The sequence below is a fragment of the Apus apus genome, chromosome Z, assembly GCF_020740795.1.
Source record: "Apus apus isolate bApuApu2 chromosome Z, bApuApu2.pri.cur, whole genome shotgun sequence".
NCBI lineage: Eukaryota > Metazoa > Chordata > Aves > Apodiformes > Apodidae > Apus > Apus apus.
The window spans coordinates 2,291,942-2,311,356 of NC_067312.1; the positions used below are offsets into that span (position 1 = coordinate 2,291,942).

A 19,415-nucleotide genomic window follows, 5' to 3' on the forward strand; every position below is an offset into this window, starting at 1 on the left:
GGTAGGACTTCTGGGAACTGGGAAACCTTGAAGAGCAACCCAACATGACTGGAATGGTTTTGGTCTGAATTTCAAGAGAGCTCTGGTTTGGCAGAGAAGACAAATTTGATTCCCTCCTCAGCACAGGGACACCTCAGATGCTTCCCAACCACACTGCCATGCTGGGATGCACCAGATGCACCTTCCCAAGAGAAGGAAACTTGGGAATTGCTGAGCTCACATTTTTATCATGGCATCAGGAGTTTTATGACCCTCTTCTGCCTGTCCACAGGTTTTCAAAGATCTTGTTACCACTCCAAATATTTCTAGCTCAGAAGCCTACAAACAATTCTATGAAGCAACTTCTTCATAAATAAAGTCCTGCTTTATTACAATCCTAATTCCACAAGCACTTTAAAGAGATTTTACTTGGGTTTTTAGGTGTTGGGGTTTTTTTTTCCTTAAACTGATCTGCACCATTTTAAAGCAAAAGAAAAATAGAAAGCAACAGTGATGCCCCTGCTGCTTCTCTGGAGGAGAGAGAGGGAAAAGATACTAGGGAAAAAACAAGTTTACATCTCAAATCCAGACTCTGCTTTTAATAATTTTAAGCACAGCATTAAGATCCATGGATTTGACATGAAAATAAAAAGAATAAATCTCTCTTTTTCATAATTGAACCAGGATGCTGATCTTGCCACAGTGCAATTCATGGTTCTTCAGCCAGGTCAACAACAGCAACAGGTTTTCAGGTGCAAGCCTGAAGTGCTGCACTAGCAGTTAGTGATGCTAAAATACATTTGCCTCCCTGCTTATTCCTAAATTATTGAACCTAAATCCTAATCACACCAAATACATTCCTGGATGGGAAGTAATTCCAGTGGGGAAAAGGAATAAATTAAGAACTGTGCTGGCTGCCATTTCAGTGGCTCAAGGGACCTTTTTTCTCCTGTTAGGGATGAGGGGTTTGATTCAGCTAAAATGTGCAAAGAAAAAGGAAGTCTCCCAGGCGAGGGAAGTATCACCAGTTCACTGCAGACACCAGGGAAATCCTTAGGGATTGACTCCTTTAATCCGTTTTCTTGTCGGAAGCCTCCGTGGCTCTCCCAGCACTGATTCCATTGGCCACACCATTGCTTTCAAACTGGAAAGAAAAGACATCAGGATTAATGGGATGGCAAGGAAAAAAAAAGACCCAACCCCAGAAGAGTTGGTGAAGGGAATGACTTTTGGAAGCAAAGCCTCTGGAGGAACCTGCAGGAAGAACCAAAGTGGTGGTGCCTCTAACTCCAGCTCTGGGAGGAAAGGATGAGGGCAGAGCCAACACGGACATCTTGGCTTTGTTTTTTGAAGAGATGAGCAGCAGATGCAGGATCTGCAGAGCTGGAAGGCTGTCACCCCAACACGAGTGGCAGAGCTTTGAGCCACCTGCTGTGCTGTGCCCCTTGCTGGGCTTCCTCCTTCTCTGGAAGAGCAGCCACTCATGGCCAGAAAATCAGAAATTCACTCCCATGTTCCCAAGATTGGGTGCAGCTCCTGTCCTTCCAAGCCCTACCAGAAGCTGTCTTGAAGCCACTCTTTTGACCTGCCCCAGAACAACCCTCTTTCCTAAGAAACCACCCAAAAAAAAAGTCTGTACAACACCCAACTATTCACTCTCGTGTGGTGCCCACCCCAAGTGCCCACTGGGTACTTTATCCAGACTTTTCCCTCCTGAGTTAAATCCATAATTCATCTTACTCTGTAAATTCCCAGCTCATCCTCCTGATCTCTTTTGGTGCCTGAAGGTGCCCGTGGATTTCCAGTGGTGGCTCCTTGGCCTCCTCCTGTGGTTGTTCTCTCTTCCACAGCTTTCTTGGGCCAAACCCGCTTGATGAAGGGCGCGATGACGGGGTAGATGTAGGGCTCCAGGAACTTCTTGTAGACCCAGAGGAGAACAGGAATGACAATACAGGGAATGCACACCATGGCTTCCTCTTCCTTTGTGGCAAGGCTGGAGAGGGGAGGGGGAAAAAAAAGCCCACAACTCAGGATGACATTGTTTGGAAGCCATGAGCTAAGAGAAGTGCAATAATCAGTAAGGGTTGTAGTTGATGTGCAGATGAGGGGGGATGGTTTTAATATGGAAGAGGGGAGGTTTGGGTTGGACATGGAGGAAGAAACTCCTTGCTGTGAGGGTGGTGAGACATGGGTTGTCCAGGGAAGCTGTGGGAGCCCCATCCCTGGAAGTGCTCAAGGCCAGGCTGGCCTTCCCCAGGCTGAACACCCCAGCTCTCCCAGCCTGTCTCCAGAGCAGAGCTGCTCCAGCCCTCCCAGCATCTCCGGGGCCTCCTCTGGACTCTCTCCAGCAGCTCCATGTCCTTCCTGTGCTGGGGACCCCAGCCCTGGCCCCAGCCCTGCAGGGGGGTCTCAGCAGAGCAGAGCAGAGGGGACAATCCCCTCCCTGGCCCTGCTGGCCACGCTGCTGGGGATGCAGCCCAGGACACGGGGGGTTTCTGGGCTCCAGCGCACGGTGCCGGCTCATGGGGAGCTTCTCATCACCCAGCACCCCCAAGGCCTGCTCCTCAGGGCTGCTCCTGGTTCATCCCACACCTGTGCCCGGGATGCAGCCGCTGGAATCCCACCCCCGCCCCGCCCGCTCCCGGGTAACGGAGCCGCGGGCAGCGAGGCCAGCCCGGCCCGGCCCCGGGGAGCCCCAGGCGAGGGCTCGGGAAGGGATCCCGGGGAACGGCCCGTCCCGCCGCGCTCACCTCAGGGAACCGCCGCCGCCACCGGCCCCCGCCGCACCGGAACCGACCCCACGCTTCCGGCGGGTCACGTGGCGGAACGGGAAATGCGTCATCCCCGGGAACAGGCTCCTCCCGCCACCGCCTCCCGGGACCCCCGGGCACCTCCTCCCTCGCATGGAAACACTCCCGGGGGCCTCTTCCCAGCCTCCTCTTCCTCCCACAGCTCTTAAAATCGCCCGCCCACCGCCCCTCCAGAATCCTCCCCGCTGAGGGGCCGGGCTCTGAGCGCGGCACCTCCTTCCCTCGGGGCTCCGGGACGGGAGACCCCCCGGGAGCCAGGGGCAGCCCCCCCAGGGAGCCCCCCCAAGGAGCCCAGGGGCAGCCCCCCCAAGGAGCCCAGGGGCAGCCCCCCCAAGAGCACAGGGGCAGCCCCCCCAAGGAGCCCAGGGGCAGCCCCCTCCAAGGAGTCCCCCAAAGAGCACAGGGGCAGCCCCCCCAAGGAGCCCCCCAAGGAGCACAGGATCCCCCCAGGCAGGTGGTAGAACAGAGACCTCTCCCCCGAGAAGCAGACACAGCCACTCTGTAACTTTTACTTTTATTCCCGTACAGCCCTACTCCCGAGCCAGGAGCTTCTGCTTCTTCAGCTTCTTCTGGGATATCTGAAAGAAGAGAAGAGGAGGGAGATGAGAGAGCAGGGCCCTCCAGCTTCCCGCCCAACAGCTGGGAAAGAAGCTGGAGACACCTCAATCCCCTGGGAGAAACGCTGAGGAGTTACTTGACTAAACCTCCCCCAGCGTGGCGTTGACGGGAAGGTTGCTCAGAAAGAACCATCACGTTTGTCACGGGTGTTCCAAAGGTGTGCCAAGACTGTCATCACAGCAACCCTTCCCATCTCCTGCAGGGCCACTGGGGGCAGCCGGGCTGACAACACTTGGTACCTTTTTCTTCTGAGCGACCTCCTCCTCGGGCTTGGGGACGATCTGCTCCTTCTCGGTGAGGATCATCTCGATGTGGCAGGGGGAGCTCATGTAGGGGTTGATCCTGCCGTGCGCCCGGTAGGTGCGTCGGCGCATCTTGGGGGCCTTGTTCACCTGGATGTGCTCGATCACCAGGGAGTCCACATCCAGGCCCTGGGGAGGGATGGAAACACAAACCTGGGACTTCTCTCCCAACAACTCACCATCCACACCTTAAATAAACCGCCACCGATGGCTCAGAGAAAAACATCTTTTTCATGGTTACTCCAAAGGTGTCCTAAGATTGTCATCACTGCCATCAGCTGCCAAACCAGGAGCACAGCACAGAGACACAAAGTGGCCACGAGTCCACAGGTCCCGCTGTGCTTTGTGTCTGGAAGGCTCCACATGACTGTTTCACCCACAAAGGAGGCCTGGCCCTGCCCCCTTGCCCACCTTGAGCTCGGCGTTGCTCTCTGCATTCTTCAGCATGTGCAGCAGGAACTCGGCGCTTTTCTTGGGCCACCGGCCCTGGGTCCAGCCCCACTGCTTGGCCTGCAGGGAAGCACAGGATGCTTTGGGAAGGGACCTTCAAGATCATCTAGTTCCAACCCACCTGCACGGGCAGGGACACCTCCCACCAGACCAGGCTGCTCAAAGCCCCATCCAACCTGCCCTTCAACACTGCCAGGGATGGGGCAGCCACAGCTTCCCTGGGCAACCTGGGCCAGGGTCTCATCACCCTCACAGCCAAGAATTTCCTCCTCATGTCCAACCTAAAGCACCCTCTTCCAGTTTAAGACCATTCCCTCTTGTCCCATCACTCCCTGCTCCTTCCTTCCCCTGCCCAAGCCTGGGCAGCCCATGGCAGCCACCCAACCCAAGCAGGGACATCAGCTGAGAGGCTGAACCAGCAGGAGCCCCTACCAGAGCAAAAAGTTCTCTTTTTCTCCTGCCACAACCCAACCTCCCCTTAACACACCACCAACCATTACTTTTTGAGGAGACCACAACTAAAACCTGATCAAGGACTCAACACTGCCAACACCTGCTACATTTGCAGGGCTAGAATCAAGAAACACCCTTTTCCTCCCTCTCTTCATTTCAGATGGAATGACCACCACTCTCACCCCCACCCCCCCAGTCCCACCAGCAGTCCCACAAGTCCCACCAGCCCCAGCCCCACCTCTACCAACAATCCCACCAGCCCCAGCCCCACCCCCAACCCCACCCCCAGTCCCACAAGTCCCACCAGCCCCACCCCCACCCCCAGTCCCACAAATCCCACCAGCCCCAGCCCCAGTCCCACACCCACCCCCAACCCCACCCCCACAAGTCCCACCAGCCCCAGTCCCACAAGTCCCACCAGCCCCAGTCCCACCCCCACCACCAACCCCACCCCCAGTCCCACAAGTCCCACCAGCCCCAGTCCCACCCCCACCCCCACCCCCAGTCCCACAAGTCCCACCAGCCCCAGCCCCACCAGTCCCACCACCAGCCCCAGTCCCACAAACCCCACCCCCACCCCGAGTCCCACAAGTCCCACCAGCCCCAGTCCCACAAGTCCCACCAGCCCCAGTCCCACCCCCACCCCCAACCCCACCCCCAGTCCCACAAGTCCCACCAGCCCCAGTCCCACCCCCACCACCAACCCCACCCCCACCCCGAGTCCCACAAGTCCCACCAGCCCCAGTCCCACCCCCCCACCCCCAGTCCCACAAGTCCCACCAGCCCCAGTCCCACCCCCACCCCCACCAAGAGACCGAGCCCCAGTCCCACCACCCCCCAGCCCCCCCAGGGGGCTCCCCCAAGCGCAGCTCCCGCGGGCTCACCTGCGCGCACCGCCCCACCCCCCCGTTGTAGCGCCGGAAGGGGACACACTGCTTCTTCAGGGTGACATCCTTCAGGTACTTGGTGGCCTTGCGGATGTGCATGCCCTTGATGGCCTGGGCGGTCTCACGGGTGTTCTACCAACACAAGGAGCACAGCACCTCCTGCTCAGCACAGCTCTCCAGGCCACCCGGGGAACAAAGAACCCCCTCCTCTCTGTCCTCCAGCCTCTTCTTTCTGACACAAACTCACTTTAAAACAAGCCCTCCCACCCCAAAAATAAAATTAAAGGGTATTAACGAGGCTTTTATTTTTGCTAACCTCCTTTTCCAACCCTTGGGACAACTCCTGCTCTACTCCTCCTGCAGCTCTGGCACATCTTTATTAGTTCCTACCTAATCACTTGATCCTTCCAACCCAGCAAAATTCCAGTTCGGAAAATTTATGCTTTTCATAGCTCCTCTGTGGCCACTCATCCAAGAAAACCAGGAGCCTGAAGACTGAATTCCTACTGAAACGTGAAATGTGGCACCTCAGAGGAGATGAGAAAACAAGGTACAAAAAATCTACTCGTCCCTGTAAAGGAATCTTAAAGGAAAAAGAAAAATGAAGGATGAAGTAGAATCGGGAGTGTAACTTTCATCCTCCCTGATCACAACAAAGGAGCAAACCAGAACAACTGAAACCTCCTCCCAGCAGCACCGAGCAGGAAAAGCACCTCCCCGGCTTTGCTGTCAACTCATCCCAGTTCTGAATTCCTAGACCTTTCCCAGAGGAATCCACGTCCCCACATCACATACCTCCCCCTCCACACTACCTGACCAGCAGCGGGATCGTACGAACCCGATTTTTTCCTTCCAACCGACCCGAAGGCGAAAAGAAACGAAACTATTATCTAACAATCCTTTAATTCTTCCTCCTAAATTCACTGCAGCTCTATTACTTAAAAGTATTTTATCATCTAAGCCAGACACGAAGCTTTTTAGGACGCACTATCCTGATTTTGATTCTGTGGACAGAACAAGCACAGGCCATAAACTCAACGAGCACCTCTAAGGACCCACGTCACTTTAAAAAAAGCCTCTTTAAAAAAGGAAACCAGCAAGATCAACCCAAAGAAACCCCCCCTAAACCCACACGAGTCTGCAGGTCCCACTGCCCACCTTGAAGTGCACCCGCAGGTTGGACCCTCGGGACTTGCAGGCTGAGGAGACAAAAACAGACCGACAACCCTGGGCATGAAAACCTCCCGGGCTTGGGAGAAGTTCTCCCCGGCGAAGCCCCACAAGGAAAACAACTCACACTTCGTGGGGTTCTCCGGATCCAGGGAGTAACGCACCATTTTGGGAGCTCAGCTGCGAAAAAACAAAACACAAAAGACAAGGAAACAATTAAAACAACCCCATCTTAAGCTTCTGCCACAGACACGCGGATTCTTCCCCCTCCCGGCGACCCGGATCCGAGGGAGCTGCTCAGAAATCACAGTTTCTTTTCACGCTTTAATCCAAAGGTGTCCTAAGAAAGTCATCACCGCAGCCACGGCCTCTCCCGCCACCCCGGCCCCGCCGCCTCCGGCCCGTCCTCCCGCCGCGCCGGCCCCGCCGATACCGAGGGCGTCCGGTGAGGTGAAGCGAGGGGGACTGAGCCCGCGCCCCTTCGTCGCCTCCCCGGGGCGCCCTGGGCGGGATGGAGCCGGATGGGGACAGGATGGGGCTGGATGGGGAGCAGGCCCGGCCCGCCATGGCTGCCTCACCTCAGGGCGGCGGGGGGAAGGGAGGAGCGGGGCACGCCGGGAGCGCGAGAGCCGCCAGATCCCGCGAGAGAAGCCAGATCCCGCGAGAGCGCGGCGGGGCGGGGCGGGAGCGTCTGCGAAGTGCCCGCCCGTGCGGGGCGGGGACGGGCCTGGGGGGGCCGGGCTCTGAGACCCCCAGCCCTGCCATCCCCCCAGCCCTGCCCCGTGTCCCTCAGCACCACATCGACACGGCTTGGAAACCCCTCCAGGGATGGGGACTCCAGCCCTGCCCTGGGCAGCCTGGGCCAGGGCCTGACAAACCTTGCCAGCAAGAAATGCTGCCCAAGATCCCATCTCAGCCTCCCCTGGCACCACTGGAGCCCATTTCCTCTTGTCCCATCCCTTGTTCCTGGGGAGCAGAGCCCGACCCCCCTGGCTCCAACCTCCTCTCAGGCAGCTGCAGAGCCAGCAGGTCTCCCCTCAGCCTCCTTTGCTCCAGGCTGGACACCCCCAGCTCCCTCAGCTGCTCCTCCTCACACTTGTGCTCCAGCCCCTTCCCCAGCTCCCTTGCCCTTCTCTGGACACGCTCCAGCCCCTCCATCTCCTTGTCCCAAGGGGCCCAGACCTGACCCCAGGATTCCAGGGGCCCGGCACAGCTCCGGGGACGCGCGGCGGGAGCCACGGGAGATGAGGCCGAAACGCCCGGCTCTGTCGCGACAGACGGCGGCGGGAGCCGCGACAGGGCCAGCCCAGCCCCCCGGGCCTGCGGGGCCGGAGCAGGGATGCAGGGGAGGAAACCAGCTGCTGGAAGAACCTCTTCCCCTTTCGCTTCGGCTGCGCCCGGGGCGAGGAGTGCTCGGGAAATGCTGCCCGAGCGGCCGCGGGGCTTTGGAGGAAGAGTTTCAGCCAGAGGAGGGAGGTATTTTCAACTCTCACAACTCTTTTCACGCGGCTGGAAACGGCAGAGCTCTGGTTCTGGCTGCAGCTCTCCACTTCCCTGCCTTCACAGGTGCCTTTTGCTTTGCTTCCCAGAGAGAAACCTGCTGAAAAGTCTCTCAGAAGCCTCCTCAGAACCTGTCTCAGAGCAGAGAACCCTGCTGGGATGTGGGAGAGGATTGTTTCTTGGTTTGATGCATGAAGTTCCTGTGAAAAGAAACAATTAGGAGGCCATACTCACAAGAACATACACTGCCTTTCAGTCGTGGATGATTATTTTGAGGTACTGGAGATCATTTTTTCACTAATGAGCATGTCCATCACCATCTAAGGGATTAGAAGCCACTCAGCACCTGAGGACACTCAGCCCTCTTGGAATAGTGGTAAGGTGAAGGAGGAGCAGAGCTGCCCAAACAGATGCACAACAGCCTTCCTAAGCCAAGGGTGAGTGGAGGAAACATAAACAGACATGATAAAGTGTCCCCTCTGGGGTCTGGTGGCTTTGAGGAAACAATAAATACGGCAAAGGTTGTCAGGCCCTGGCCCAGGCTGCCCAGGGCAGGGCTGGAGTCCCCATCCCTGGAGGGGTTTCCAAGCCGTGTAGATGTGGTGCTGAGGGACATGGGGCAGGGGTGGCCTTGGCAGGACTGGGGGAATGGTTGGGCTGGATGATCTTAAAGGTCTTTTCCAACCAGATTCTCTGATTCAAAGGCAGCAGCATTTGGACAGGTGGTAGGTGAGCTCTGCAGCTGAGCCACTCACCACAACCACATCCCAAAATCTCCTGACCCAGGCAGTGAGTTCCAGGATCAAGACCTGTGGGAAAGGAGAAAGTACATCCCCAGAACATGGACTGACCACTGCCAGCAGGACAAGACACTGTGGGAGTTTTGCTCTGCATCAGTAATTCTGTCTTGGTCGCTTAGAATTGTCCTGGCTGGAAAAGGTCTCCTTGTCTCCAGGCTGGACACCCTCAGCTGCTCCTCCTCACACTTGTGCTCCAGCCCCTTCCCCAGCTCCCTTGCCCTTCTCTGGACACGCTCCAGCCCCTCCATCTCCTTCTTGTCCTGAGGGGCCCAGACCTGACCCCAGATCCCTCCCGAGGTGAGGACACAGCCCATGGAGCTGTGCCTCAGGACGTCTGTGTGTCTGTCCCCACCGTCACCGTGACGCTCTCCCCAGCTGCTCCCAGCCCACCAGGTCAACACGCAAACCCCACAGCAACCCGTGAGGTTGTCTCAACACTCAACGTGTTTTGACACATTGTCCTCCAGAGACGGGTTCACCCACCCCCAGCACGCCCAGCTAGGAGGGAACCACCAGCAAAATAACCCTCTGATGTGACTCCATAACCTTGTAGCTGAAGTTCATGTTTGCTCAGCGCGGTTTTTGGCACCCCAGCGCTTACGCAGGTTCTGCAGGACCGTGACTGCCCGTTGGTGGCTTTTAACTGCCAGGATTGGACCACCTGGAGGAGGAAGGCAGGAAGGGAAAACATCATGGAAGTGCCGGCTTGTAAACACTGTTTGGGAGAAAGTAAATCCTGGGCATCCATTTGCTCTAACCCGTCTTGGCTCATAAACTGCTTGAGATTTGTGCTTGGTGAACGCAGCCAAAATATTCCCTGGATCAGGGATCCTGCCCACCTGGGCATCCACAGCTTGGGCACACATTGAAATTTGAGGAATTCTGTTTCAATATGTAAGAAGCCGTGTAGATGTGGTGCTGAGGGCCATGGGTGTGTGGTGGCCTTGGCAGGGCTGGGGGAATGGATGGACCTGATGATCTTCGAGGGCTTTTCCAACCAAAATGAGCCTATGGTTGAATGAACATCTACTCTTTTCCAGACCCACTGTCCATGTCCAGCCCTTCCAGCATCTTGTCATCTCAGTGTCTGGTTTCTATGTTCATTCCTTCCTATTCTTATCAGAGCTTTTCCCCAAGTTTCTCCTCTCTCCTGCTCTGTTGCAGCATCTCTCTCTCCACAAGATGCAGACTTCCCCACCCTGATCCCAAATGTCACTTCTGATGTCATCCCTCCCTCTTGGCTCCTTCCCTCCTTCCAGTCATCCAGCTACCTCCTCCTTGGCTGTCCACCAGCTGGGACACAAGCCCCCTCTCTTGGAGCTTTCCTTGTCTGTCCATGCTCACTAATCCTCTCCAGCCAAGCCACCCTCCCCCTTTCCAGCCTCTCCTCCCTGCTCCTCATGGTCTTTTCCAGCCCAGTCACATGCTGGTCCTCAGGAAGGTCTTAAGATGGGTCAGGATCTCCAGGAAAGGCTGGAGCAGGGACCCCATTGGGCACCACACCTCCAGCTCCCACCCATCCAACAGCCACCCTGTCACCCAGCCCCTCTGGACGTGCCACCAACAGCATGGGATGGGATGATGGGATGGGAGGCAGAGGCCCTGGAGCTGCCTTGTAATGGAAGGAAGGAGCATTCCCTGTGGAGAGCTGGTCAGTGGGATCCTGCACCTCTAACCCAGGCCAGGCAGGGGCTCTGCTCATGCCTCCTGCATCGTGCTCTGCTTTAAAAATGTCACCTGGCACAGAAAAAAACCCTCTTGTTTTGCCTCTGCCCTGACCTTGGTCTGTCTGCCAGCCTGTCCTTGGACTGGGAGTTCCTGGGATGGGTGTTGATGATGTCTGTGCATCACAGGCAGGAACACCAGTACAAAGTACTTAGAAGTGCCCTGACCTTTTCTTAATTAATTACAGAGCCACTAATAAGAGCCACACACTCAAGAAGCACAATAAATAGAAGTTGGGCAATTAGGAATAAATGGCCAGAGGGTGATGCAGAGCCTGGTGGGAGAAGCAGTATCCAGGGCCACCTCATTCCTTCCCATCCTCTTATTCCACAAGCTGCAAAGGGATGTGAGGGATGACTTTTCCATTGAGACACCAGGGAAGGGGACTGGATTCAGGGATGGGATAACTGAGGGTTCTCAAAGCTGGTGAAAACTGAAATTGATGATACTGCTGGTGTAAGGCCAACACCTGAAGAGGCCACAGTAGCCACAGGATCACTCTGGTGGGAAAAGACCTTCAAGATCATCGAGTCCAGCCACTCCCCTAACTCTGCCACGTCCACCACTAAACCCTGTCCTCTGGCACCACAGCTGTCTTCTTAGATGTCTCCAGGGATGGTGGCTCAGTCACCTCCTTGGACAGCCTGGATCACCAAGTCCAACTCCTGGCCCAGAACAGGAGAACCCCAAAGTTCATACCATGTGCCTGAGGGCATTGTCCAAATGTTTCTTGAATATTGTCAGGTTTGGTGCCATTACTGCTTCCCTGGGGAATCTCTTCCAGTGCTCCTCCACCCTCTGGGTGAAGAATCTCTTCCTAATGTCCAGCCTAGACCTCCCCCTGCACATCTCAAGGCTTTTCCCTGTCTCAGGCAGATCCCAGCACTAGGTCCTGCTCAGATTTGAGAAGCCAAAAGGTTCAAAGGAGTAGATAGATGAAAAGCAGAGAGCAAGTGATACCAACCCTGATGATCACAGCATCATCTTGTGCTGCTAATTTCTGTGCCCCAGACTCTTTGTCCCACTTTTTCTGAAAACAAAACAAACCAGGAGATGCTGCATAAAGTCAGTGTTTGTGGTTTAAAACATCATCCCTCCTTCCTGTGATTCACAGTCAGACACTTTTAGAGGGTCTCCTGAACACCCACCACATCAAGCAACCAGGACCACAGTGAGAAGAAGAATGTGCACCAGCTGCCTGACCCAGCACAGCCCAGGAAGGAAGAATTCTCTGGGATTTGCAGCCATAAAACCGGGGTGAAAATGAGCACCAAGGGTGAGAAACATGATGTGCTTTTATGGGGTTTGGCTGCAGGAAGGAATGAATTAACTGGCTGTAAGAATTAACTCTTCTTCTATCCTGTAAGCACTGGGGGGGTTGAGTGATGGACTCAGAGGTTCCTCCTTTTTGTGCCCATCCAGATTTTACAGGATCCCTTTTGAAAGCCCAAGTGTCACCCAGATGAATTCCAAGTGGATTGAGGACTGCAGAAAACCAAGCTGTACTCAGGGAAGTTGTCACAGAAGGACATCTCAACTTCCTAATGATTCTGTCAGAATTCCAGCTTGCAAGGTCTTCAGCTGCTCATGACCAGCAATGAGCCCAAGGCAGAGCTGTGCCTGGTCTGACAAAGCCCTCTCAGCAGGCAGAAGAGCTGCTGCCTGCTCTGCCAGTTCTTCTGGTCTCCTCTGGAGCTGCAGCCCAGCACTGTCCAGTCCATCTCACAGATGGTGCTACCACATCCACTCCAGACTCGGCCCAAAAATTCCTGCAGATCTGAAGAAAAAAAACACATGGATGAGGATGTGGACTCCAAAGCAACCACACACCCCCTCCGAACTCCTCTCTGGACTCTCTAGAAGCTCCAGGCTCTGCTTACAAAAAAAGAGCAGGGAGTGGTATTAATGGTTTATTCTTTTTTTACTCTTTCTGTCTTTGCTGGATGCAGCAAAGGCAGAAGCTTCACACCCACCACCTGAAGGGTCAAATGATCCCAAACCTGTCAGACCTTTCTCCAATCCCCCACCAAAAAAGGACCTCAGAAAGGAGCAGAGCCAAACATCCCCCCTGGCCACCCACCTCACCTCTGCACTGCCAGACTTGGCTCCAAGTCCACACTCAAGCCCAAACATGCTCAGCATTCATAGGGTTTGGGTGGAAAAGTGTGGGTTTTCGGCAAAGGCAGAAGGAGACAGAAAACAGACGTCGTTCCTGGGCACAGACCAAAAGCCATCCTTGTCTGCAGAGAGGATGGAGCAGGCCCACCACCCATCAGTGGGTCTTCTGTCCCACACAAAGCAGCCCCGCCGTCTGGATCCATCTCACGTCCCACGGGACGTGCTGGGAATGACAAGCTGCTGAATTACACTTGTCTGCTTGGACACAGGGAAGGAGGCATCAGGAGGCACGGGGATCTGGCGGGCTTTCAGCTCAGCTGGGGCTGGAGATGGGGGTGAGGTCACCTGAGGGGCTCTGTGAGAAAAAGAGGCTCAGGGTGAACAACCTGGGGGTGAAGGCAAGGCCTGGCCAGGGGTGAAAACAGAGAAAAAACACCCTAAAAATCACTGGGTGTTGCTCAGGCATGTCCTGGGAAAACTGGCACAACAAAGAGTGACTGAGAAGAGTTTGTCCTTGGTGAAGAGTGGTCCAGGGACCTGCTCTGGGGGTGGGAGGGGGCAGGGATCAAAGCCTTCTGGAAATCTCCCTGCGGATGGCGCTGCCCGGAGGCAGGTACACACTGTAACCTTCGTCCCTGGGTGACAACCTTCCCAGGAATTAGCATTGCCCAAGGAATGCAGGGATTTATTCTTCAAGGCCCAGCGTATCCACCAGCCCTACAGCCCAAACACTGCCCCAGCAGAGCATGTGCTTGATAAGAACCCAGGAACAGATGCCAGAGGATTTAATGTGGGCCAGGAGGCCCAGGGCAGGTTTGCAGACTGCTGGCAAGGGTCAGCTGTAAATATTCTCTCACAATCAAAGGCATTCATGGAAGGATTACATGCTGGGGGCTTTGTGGTAAAGTAAATTTGCAACTAACAGGACCATTAATAGTCAGACAGTTTTGTTGGCTCCCTGGCTGCCATTTATTTTTAGGGTTTTTTTTCCCCCCTCAGTCATTTTTACTACATCTAAATCCCATGGGGATGGAAAGGGGGGTGTAACTTGAATGATGGAGCCTAAGAAATCAGCTTAGAAGCAGGAGAGGGGGTTACCTCCAACAAAGAGGGGCTGGAACAGAGCTATCACTCGTGGGTAATGCCACTGAAGCATGTGAGCTGATTGCATAACCTGGGGTTGAGCAGCCTCTTCTGGAAGCAGGGAAAGCTCTGGAGGGGTGTGGAGGCTGGAAAGCCCAGAGGGGCTGTGTTGGAAAGGGGGTCTGAAACAAAACCCCCATGGTTTGTTTTTACTCCAGTTTCATGCTCACAGAGCAAAAATATCCAGAGTGGAAACTGTGCCATGTAAGGAGCATCTCCCCCAGCTCTGCAGGAAGCATAAAGGATCAAGTTAATTACCAGGGGGATTTTTGCCTGAGGGCTCCCCCAGTTCATGGAGGACAAGGAACTGCTGGAAAGAGTCCAGCAGAGGCCACTGAGATGATGAGGAGACTGGAGCATCTGCCCCATGAGGAAAGGCTGAGATAGCTGGGGCTGTTCAGCCTGGAGAAGAGGAGACTGAGGGGGGGTCTCATAAACACTTCAAAATATCTCCAGGGGGTATCAGGAGATGGGACCAGTCTCTTTTCTGCAGTGTCCAGTGACAGGACAAGGGGCAATGGGCATAAGCTGGAGCACAGGAGGTTCAAGCTAAACATCAGGAAAAACTTCTTTCCTGTGAGGGTGACAGAGCCCTGGGACAGGCTGCCCAGAGAGGCTGTGGAGTCTCCTGCTCTGGAGATTTTCCAGACCCACTTGGACTTGTACCTTTGTGACCCACTGTAGGTGATCCTGCTCTAGCAGAGGGGTTGGACTAGATGATCTCCAGAGGGCCCTTCCAACCCTGACCACTCTGGGTGACTCTGTGACAGGACATACGACAAGAGGTCCTGGGCTGATCAGGGTGGTCCAAGGATGAACCTGGATGTTACTTCACTGCAGAGATGCTTCTCCAGGACCACAGACCCTCTGGGGGGCAGACACCTCTGCACACCCATCCCATACAGGGGTCCTCCCAGGGCCTTCACCCCAGCTTGGTGCATCCCAAGGTTGCTGCCATCCCAGCAACCGTTCCCTCCCTCGGGTTGTTCTCCAGCTCCATCTCTACCCCTCCTCCCCCATCAGCTCAGAAACAACCAAGGCAGAAGGAGCCAAAAGGGAAACTAATACCCTTAAATTCTATAGCCTGGGCTGTGTTTTATAATTGAAAATAAAAAGTGTTTTATAACAAACAAAACAAAAAAAAAAAAAAAGGGAACATTTCCTCTCTCTCTCCACTCCTCCTATCCTGGAAATCCAACTCCCTCTTTCATTGGAAAAAAAAATAATAAAAAGGGAGAAAAAACAGGCAGGAAGAAAGGAGGGTGTGGAAAACACTCTCAGGTTTCCAGAAGTGGAATTTAAAGTGTGCAGAAGGGTGATAATCACCCCCTGACACCAAATATCTGACCTAAAGCCATGGAATAATTTATTTGGTTTCTGCAGAGGAGCATCTCTGGCTCCTGTTGTGCTGTTGTTTCCAGGAACAAGAACCTCATGAATCCAAAAGCCACAATTTTTCCTTCCCAAAGAGGGCTCCACTTCCACCTCAGAGCACTGGGAATGTCATAGGATGTGATCTTAGCCATAGGAGTACCATGCAAATAATAGAATTCCAGACTGGTTTGGGTTGGAAGGGACCTTCAAGATCATCCAGTTCCAACCCCCTGCATGGGCAGGGACACCTCCCAGCAGCCCAGGTTGCTCCAAACCCCATCCAACCTGCCCTTCAACACTGCCAGGGATGGGGCAGCCACAGCTTCGCTGGGCAACCTGGGCCAGGGTCTCACCACCCTCACAGCCAAGAATTTCTTCCTAATGCCCAATGTTTAGAATGTCCTCCTAGATCCCACTCACCCAGGCCATGCCACACTGTCCCAGGCAGCAAAACCCTCTCTCTGCTGTTCTTCTTCCACAGTGGGTCATCCCTTCGAAAAATATGGGATGCAATGTCATTCCTTCTTTTTCTTTTCCTGGTCCTCCAGCACTGCTCCCAGCAGAATTCCTCAGCCTCTGCAGGTCTTGAAAGAGATTGTGTGGTGCTGAAGGGTTTTCCCTTTTCCTTCAGTGCTCAGCTCTTCCACGGAGAAGTTCATTCCTGCTTCTTGCTGTGATCTCTGCAACAAAAGGAAGTGTCAGAATGTTCACTGGAAAGGCAGGGAAATAGATGCACTAAAGGCAATTAGTGTGCAAAAGACTCCTGACCTCAGTCTCCGGGTGTAGGGCAGGGGCAGCCTGTTCCTCTCAGAGATGCTGAGAGAACCATGGAATCATTGTGGTTGGAAAAGCCTTTAAGACCATCCAGTCCAACCATTCCCCCAGCCCTGCCAAGGCCACCCCTGCCCCGTGTCCCTCAGCACCACATCTACACGGCTTGGAAACCCCTCCAGGGATGGGGACTCCAGCCCTGCCCTGGGCAGCCTGGGCCAGGGCCTGACAACCCTTGCCAGCAAGAAATGCTGCCCAAGATCCCATCTCAGCCTCCCCTGGCACCACTGCAGCCCATCTCCTCTTGTCCCATCCCTTGTTCCTGGGGAGCAGAGCCCGACCCCCCTGGCTCCAACCTCCTCTCAGGCAGCTGCAGAGCCAGCAGGTCTCCCCTCAGCCTCCTTGTCTCCAGGCTGACCATGGGTGGAAAAGGCAAAACCCAGGAGCCAGTTGGGCATCTGGAGGAGCCACACATTTTGGAGAAGTGTAGAACTTTGTGGGCTGACCAGGAGAGGGGGAATTCAGGGAAGGAAGGTGCAGCAGACAGAGACCATAACCCAGGTCTGACATGTTCTGCTCAAGTGGAACAGCACGCAGAGGGTCTCATTGCTGGATGCACAGACATGGAACCCTCTCAGATTCAATGCTGCTAATGAAGAACCTGTTTAGTCCTTCTCTGAGACCACCAGCAGACTCCAGACCTTTAAATATTGTTGACCTATTCATTTACACATCAAACTCACTTCTTTTGGCTACTAAGACTGAACTCTTCTCACATCCATTGTGCCTCCACATCCCACAGCTCTGCCCTGACCCACCACGTCTGGTCCTGAAGAAGAAACCAGCCTTGGTCTAAGCCACCCACCTGCAGAGAGCTGGTGACTACAGCTGAGTGGGACATTTCTTCTATATCCTATTTAAAAAAATACTCATTTCAGAAACATTCCTGTTCTGCTTTGGGCTGAACCAATATCTTAAGGAAATCACAGTGGGGATGGAAAGGAGAGAAAGACACAACCAAGATTAGCCACTATCTCCCCAGGCATTGTCCCTCTCACCTCAGCTGCTGGGATAAAGCCTTCAGCATCCCTCCAAGTGCTGGAAATATTGAGCTTCCAGCTCTTTTCAGGTGGAATATTCTCCATTTTACTCCAGTTTATTATTTATTCCTTATGACAATATCCAGAAATTCCATCAGGGAGCCACAAAATCTTTCCCAGTGAAAAAAAATAATCCAAAGTAGGAATTTCTCCTTCAAATTATCTAACTTCATGAACTGTTATTTTCCAAGCAGCTCCGGGTGGGAGCCTTGTCCCTTCCCAGGACACTGGGCTTATGGAGAGGTCAGTGAAGAGCTGTGCTCCTTGCCTTGACATGATGACCATCATAGCAGCTCCTCAGCATCTCCCAAGGATCATCATCACCTTTTGGCAGAAGCAGCCTGGAATGATTTTGGTCAGTGCACTTCTCCCTTGTTGCTAAGCTCTCCTGGCTGCTATTGCCATCCTTGGAAGCCAGAGGTGAAGAGCAGGATCCCATCTCCCAGAGAAAAGGAGGCCACATTTCAACCTGGAGCAGCTTTCCAATGGTGAGAGGCAGCAGCTGAAGGCAAAGGCACAGAAGGAAGAATGGGAAGATGTTGAGGTGGCCGAGGGTCTGGTAGGGTCTTTGTTGGCACCAGGAATTTCTGGAAACAATGAAGTGTTTGGTGATGAAGCTGAGCTGATTCGTTTCCTGCAGGAACAAGTCCAGTCGTGGGCCAGCAGCTGAGAAACCTCCATCCTTGCTCTTTTCCAGGCCACTGCTGTTGGGATGTTGCTCCTCCAGAGGGACCACTTGTCCTCAGGACGCTCTGCTCCAACCCACACTCCCTGGGGAGAAGCAGTTGAGGTCATCTCCATCCTCCTGGAACAGGGGGTGCTCAGACAGCTCCCAGAGCAGGGATTTGTTCTGCAGAGTCAGCAAGGAAGATGTTCTGGGAGTGATCCTCATGAGAAGCAATCCCTGGCCACCACCTGCTGTGTATGGGAGAGAGAACCTGGGAGAGGAGAAGGGAGAAGAGAGGAGGGGAGAGATTTCAGTTGGAAGGGCTCTTCAGTCATCCTCTCATCCAAGTGCCAACCCATGTGGAGTCAGGAGGTGGCTGGGTTGAACAGGAGAAGGGGGTGGGGACCCTGCAGTCTGGGAAGGTGCTGCTGGAAAGGAGATCAGTTCTCTCCACCAGCATCTCCTGGTGAGGGCTAAAGAAATGCCCATCCCTGACTTCCCAAGATTTAACTTGCTGTTGACTGGTTTTAGACCTTGATCTTTTCCTCCTCAGCTCTGCCCATTATTCACCTGCCCCTTTCTCCTGCCTCTTCCCCTGGTACTTTTCTAGAACACAGCCCCTGCTGCCTCCTCCTCATTTTCTGCTCTGAGTTTGGAGGGAAAGGAAAGGAGCAATAGAAGGGGAAGCAAAAAGAGACCAGGAAAGCCACATGTCCTGGAGAATTACCTCTTCTCCTTACACCACATGCCCCATCCCTGGAGACATCCCAGCTCAGGTTGGACGGGGCTCTGAGCAACCTGATCTTGTTCCAGATGTCCCTGCTCACTGCAGGGGGTTGGACTGGATGGCCTTGAAAGGTCCCTTCCCACCCAAACCAGGCTGAGATTGGACGTGACAAGAGAGAACATAAAATTTCTTCTTACGGTTCAGCAACTATTAAAAAAACAAAGTAATGAAAAGCAGGAATAAACAATTCATTTTTGATAACCAGAGGGTCCCAAACTGTTTGCCAAGGTGATGCCCCCTTGGGAAACAGCTCCTGCCCAGTGGGCCTGGAGCATCCCGAGTGGCAGAGCCTGGGGGTCCCCAGCCCCACCCCCTGGCACCTGGGGGGCGGTGGGCACAGGGGGACCCTCGGGATGACAGCGTGGGAACCCCTCAGGGCTCATCCCCCTCCCCATTGCCCCTGCTGCCCCCCGGAGTCACACCGTGGGGACCCCCGGGCTCCCCCCCACCTCCCCACTGCCCCCCCAGGGTCACACTGTGGGGACCCCCGGGTTCCCCCCCCCCCCCGGGCTCCCACTGTGGGGACCCCCGGGCTCCCCCCTCCCCATTGCCCCCCCAGGCTCCCACCGTGGGCACCCCCGGGTTCGCCCCCCCCCCCCCCATTGCCCCCCCGGGTCACACCGTGGGGACCCCCGGGTTCCCCCCTCCCTCCCCACTGCCCCCCCAGGGTCACACCGTGGGGACCCCCGGGTTCCCCCCGCCCCAAGCTCCCACCGTGGGGACCTTCGGGCTCCCCCCCCCTCCCCATTGCCCCCCCGGGG

At 54.9% G+C, this 19,415-nt stretch overlaps 2 protein-coding genes and 3 non-coding genes across 7 annotated transcripts; all 5 read right to left on the reverse strand.

Moving 5' to 3' along the window:
• Positions 1 to 342: 342 nt before the first annotated feature.
• LOC127395468 (UPF0729 protein C18orf32 homolog) lies at positions 343 to 2,796 on the reverse strand. The gene is made up of 3 exons (XM_051642546.1): positions 2,730 to 2,796; positions 1,720 to 1,972; positions 343 to 1,123 (listed from the first exon to the last, which is right to left on the reverse strand). Exons 2-3 carry the CDS (start codon positions 1,945 to 1,947, stop codon positions 1,049 to 1,051), a joined length of 303 nt encoding a protein of 100 aa, XP_051498506.1. The 5' UTR covers positions 1,948 to 1,972; positions 2,730 to 2,796; the 3' UTR covers positions 343 to 1,048.
• Positions 2,797 to 3,287: 491 nt separating this feature from the next.
• RPL17 (ribosomal protein L17) lies at positions 3,288 to 8,185 on the reverse strand. 3 transcript variants are annotated; one of them, XM_051642544.1, is made up of 7 exons: positions 8,163 to 8,185; positions 6,797 to 6,849; positions 6,658 to 6,698; positions 5,497 to 5,631; positions 4,121 to 4,219; positions 3,647 to 3,838; positions 3,288 to 3,367 (listed from the first exon to the last, which is right to left on the reverse strand). In XM_051642544.1, the coding sequence occupies exons 2-7, from the start codon at positions 6,834 to 6,836 to the stop codon at positions 3,320 to 3,322; spliced, it is 555 nt and encodes a 184-aa protein (XP_051498504.1). In that variant the 5' UTR covers positions 6,837 to 6,849; positions 8,163 to 8,185; the 3' UTR covers positions 3,288 to 3,319. The 3 variants fall into 3 exon arrangements, with proteins under 3 accessions (XP_051498504.1, XP_051498503.1, XP_051498505.1); XM_051642543.1 differs by lacking the exon at positions 8,163 to 8,185 and adding an exon at positions 7,248 to 7,322; XM_051642545.1 differs by lacking the exon at positions 8,163 to 8,185 and adding an exon at positions 7,103 to 7,207.
• On the reverse strand, positions 3,521 to 3,590 carry LOC127396104 (small nucleolar RNA SNORD58). The gene has a single exon (XR_007891904.1). It is a non-coding gene; the product is annotated as a small nucleolar RNA SNORD58 (small nucleolar RNA).
• LOC127396115 (small nucleolar RNA SNORD58) lies at positions 3,917 to 3,983 on the reverse strand. Its single transcript, XR_007891914.1, has one exon. It is a non-coding gene; the product is annotated as a small nucleolar RNA SNORD58 (small nucleolar RNA).
• Positions 6,962 to 7,030, reverse strand: LOC127396116 (small nucleolar RNA SNORD58). Its single transcript, XR_007891915.1, has one exon. It is a non-coding gene; the product is annotated as a small nucleolar RNA SNORD58 (small nucleolar RNA).
• Positions 8,186 to 19,415: the final 11,230 nt, after the last annotated feature.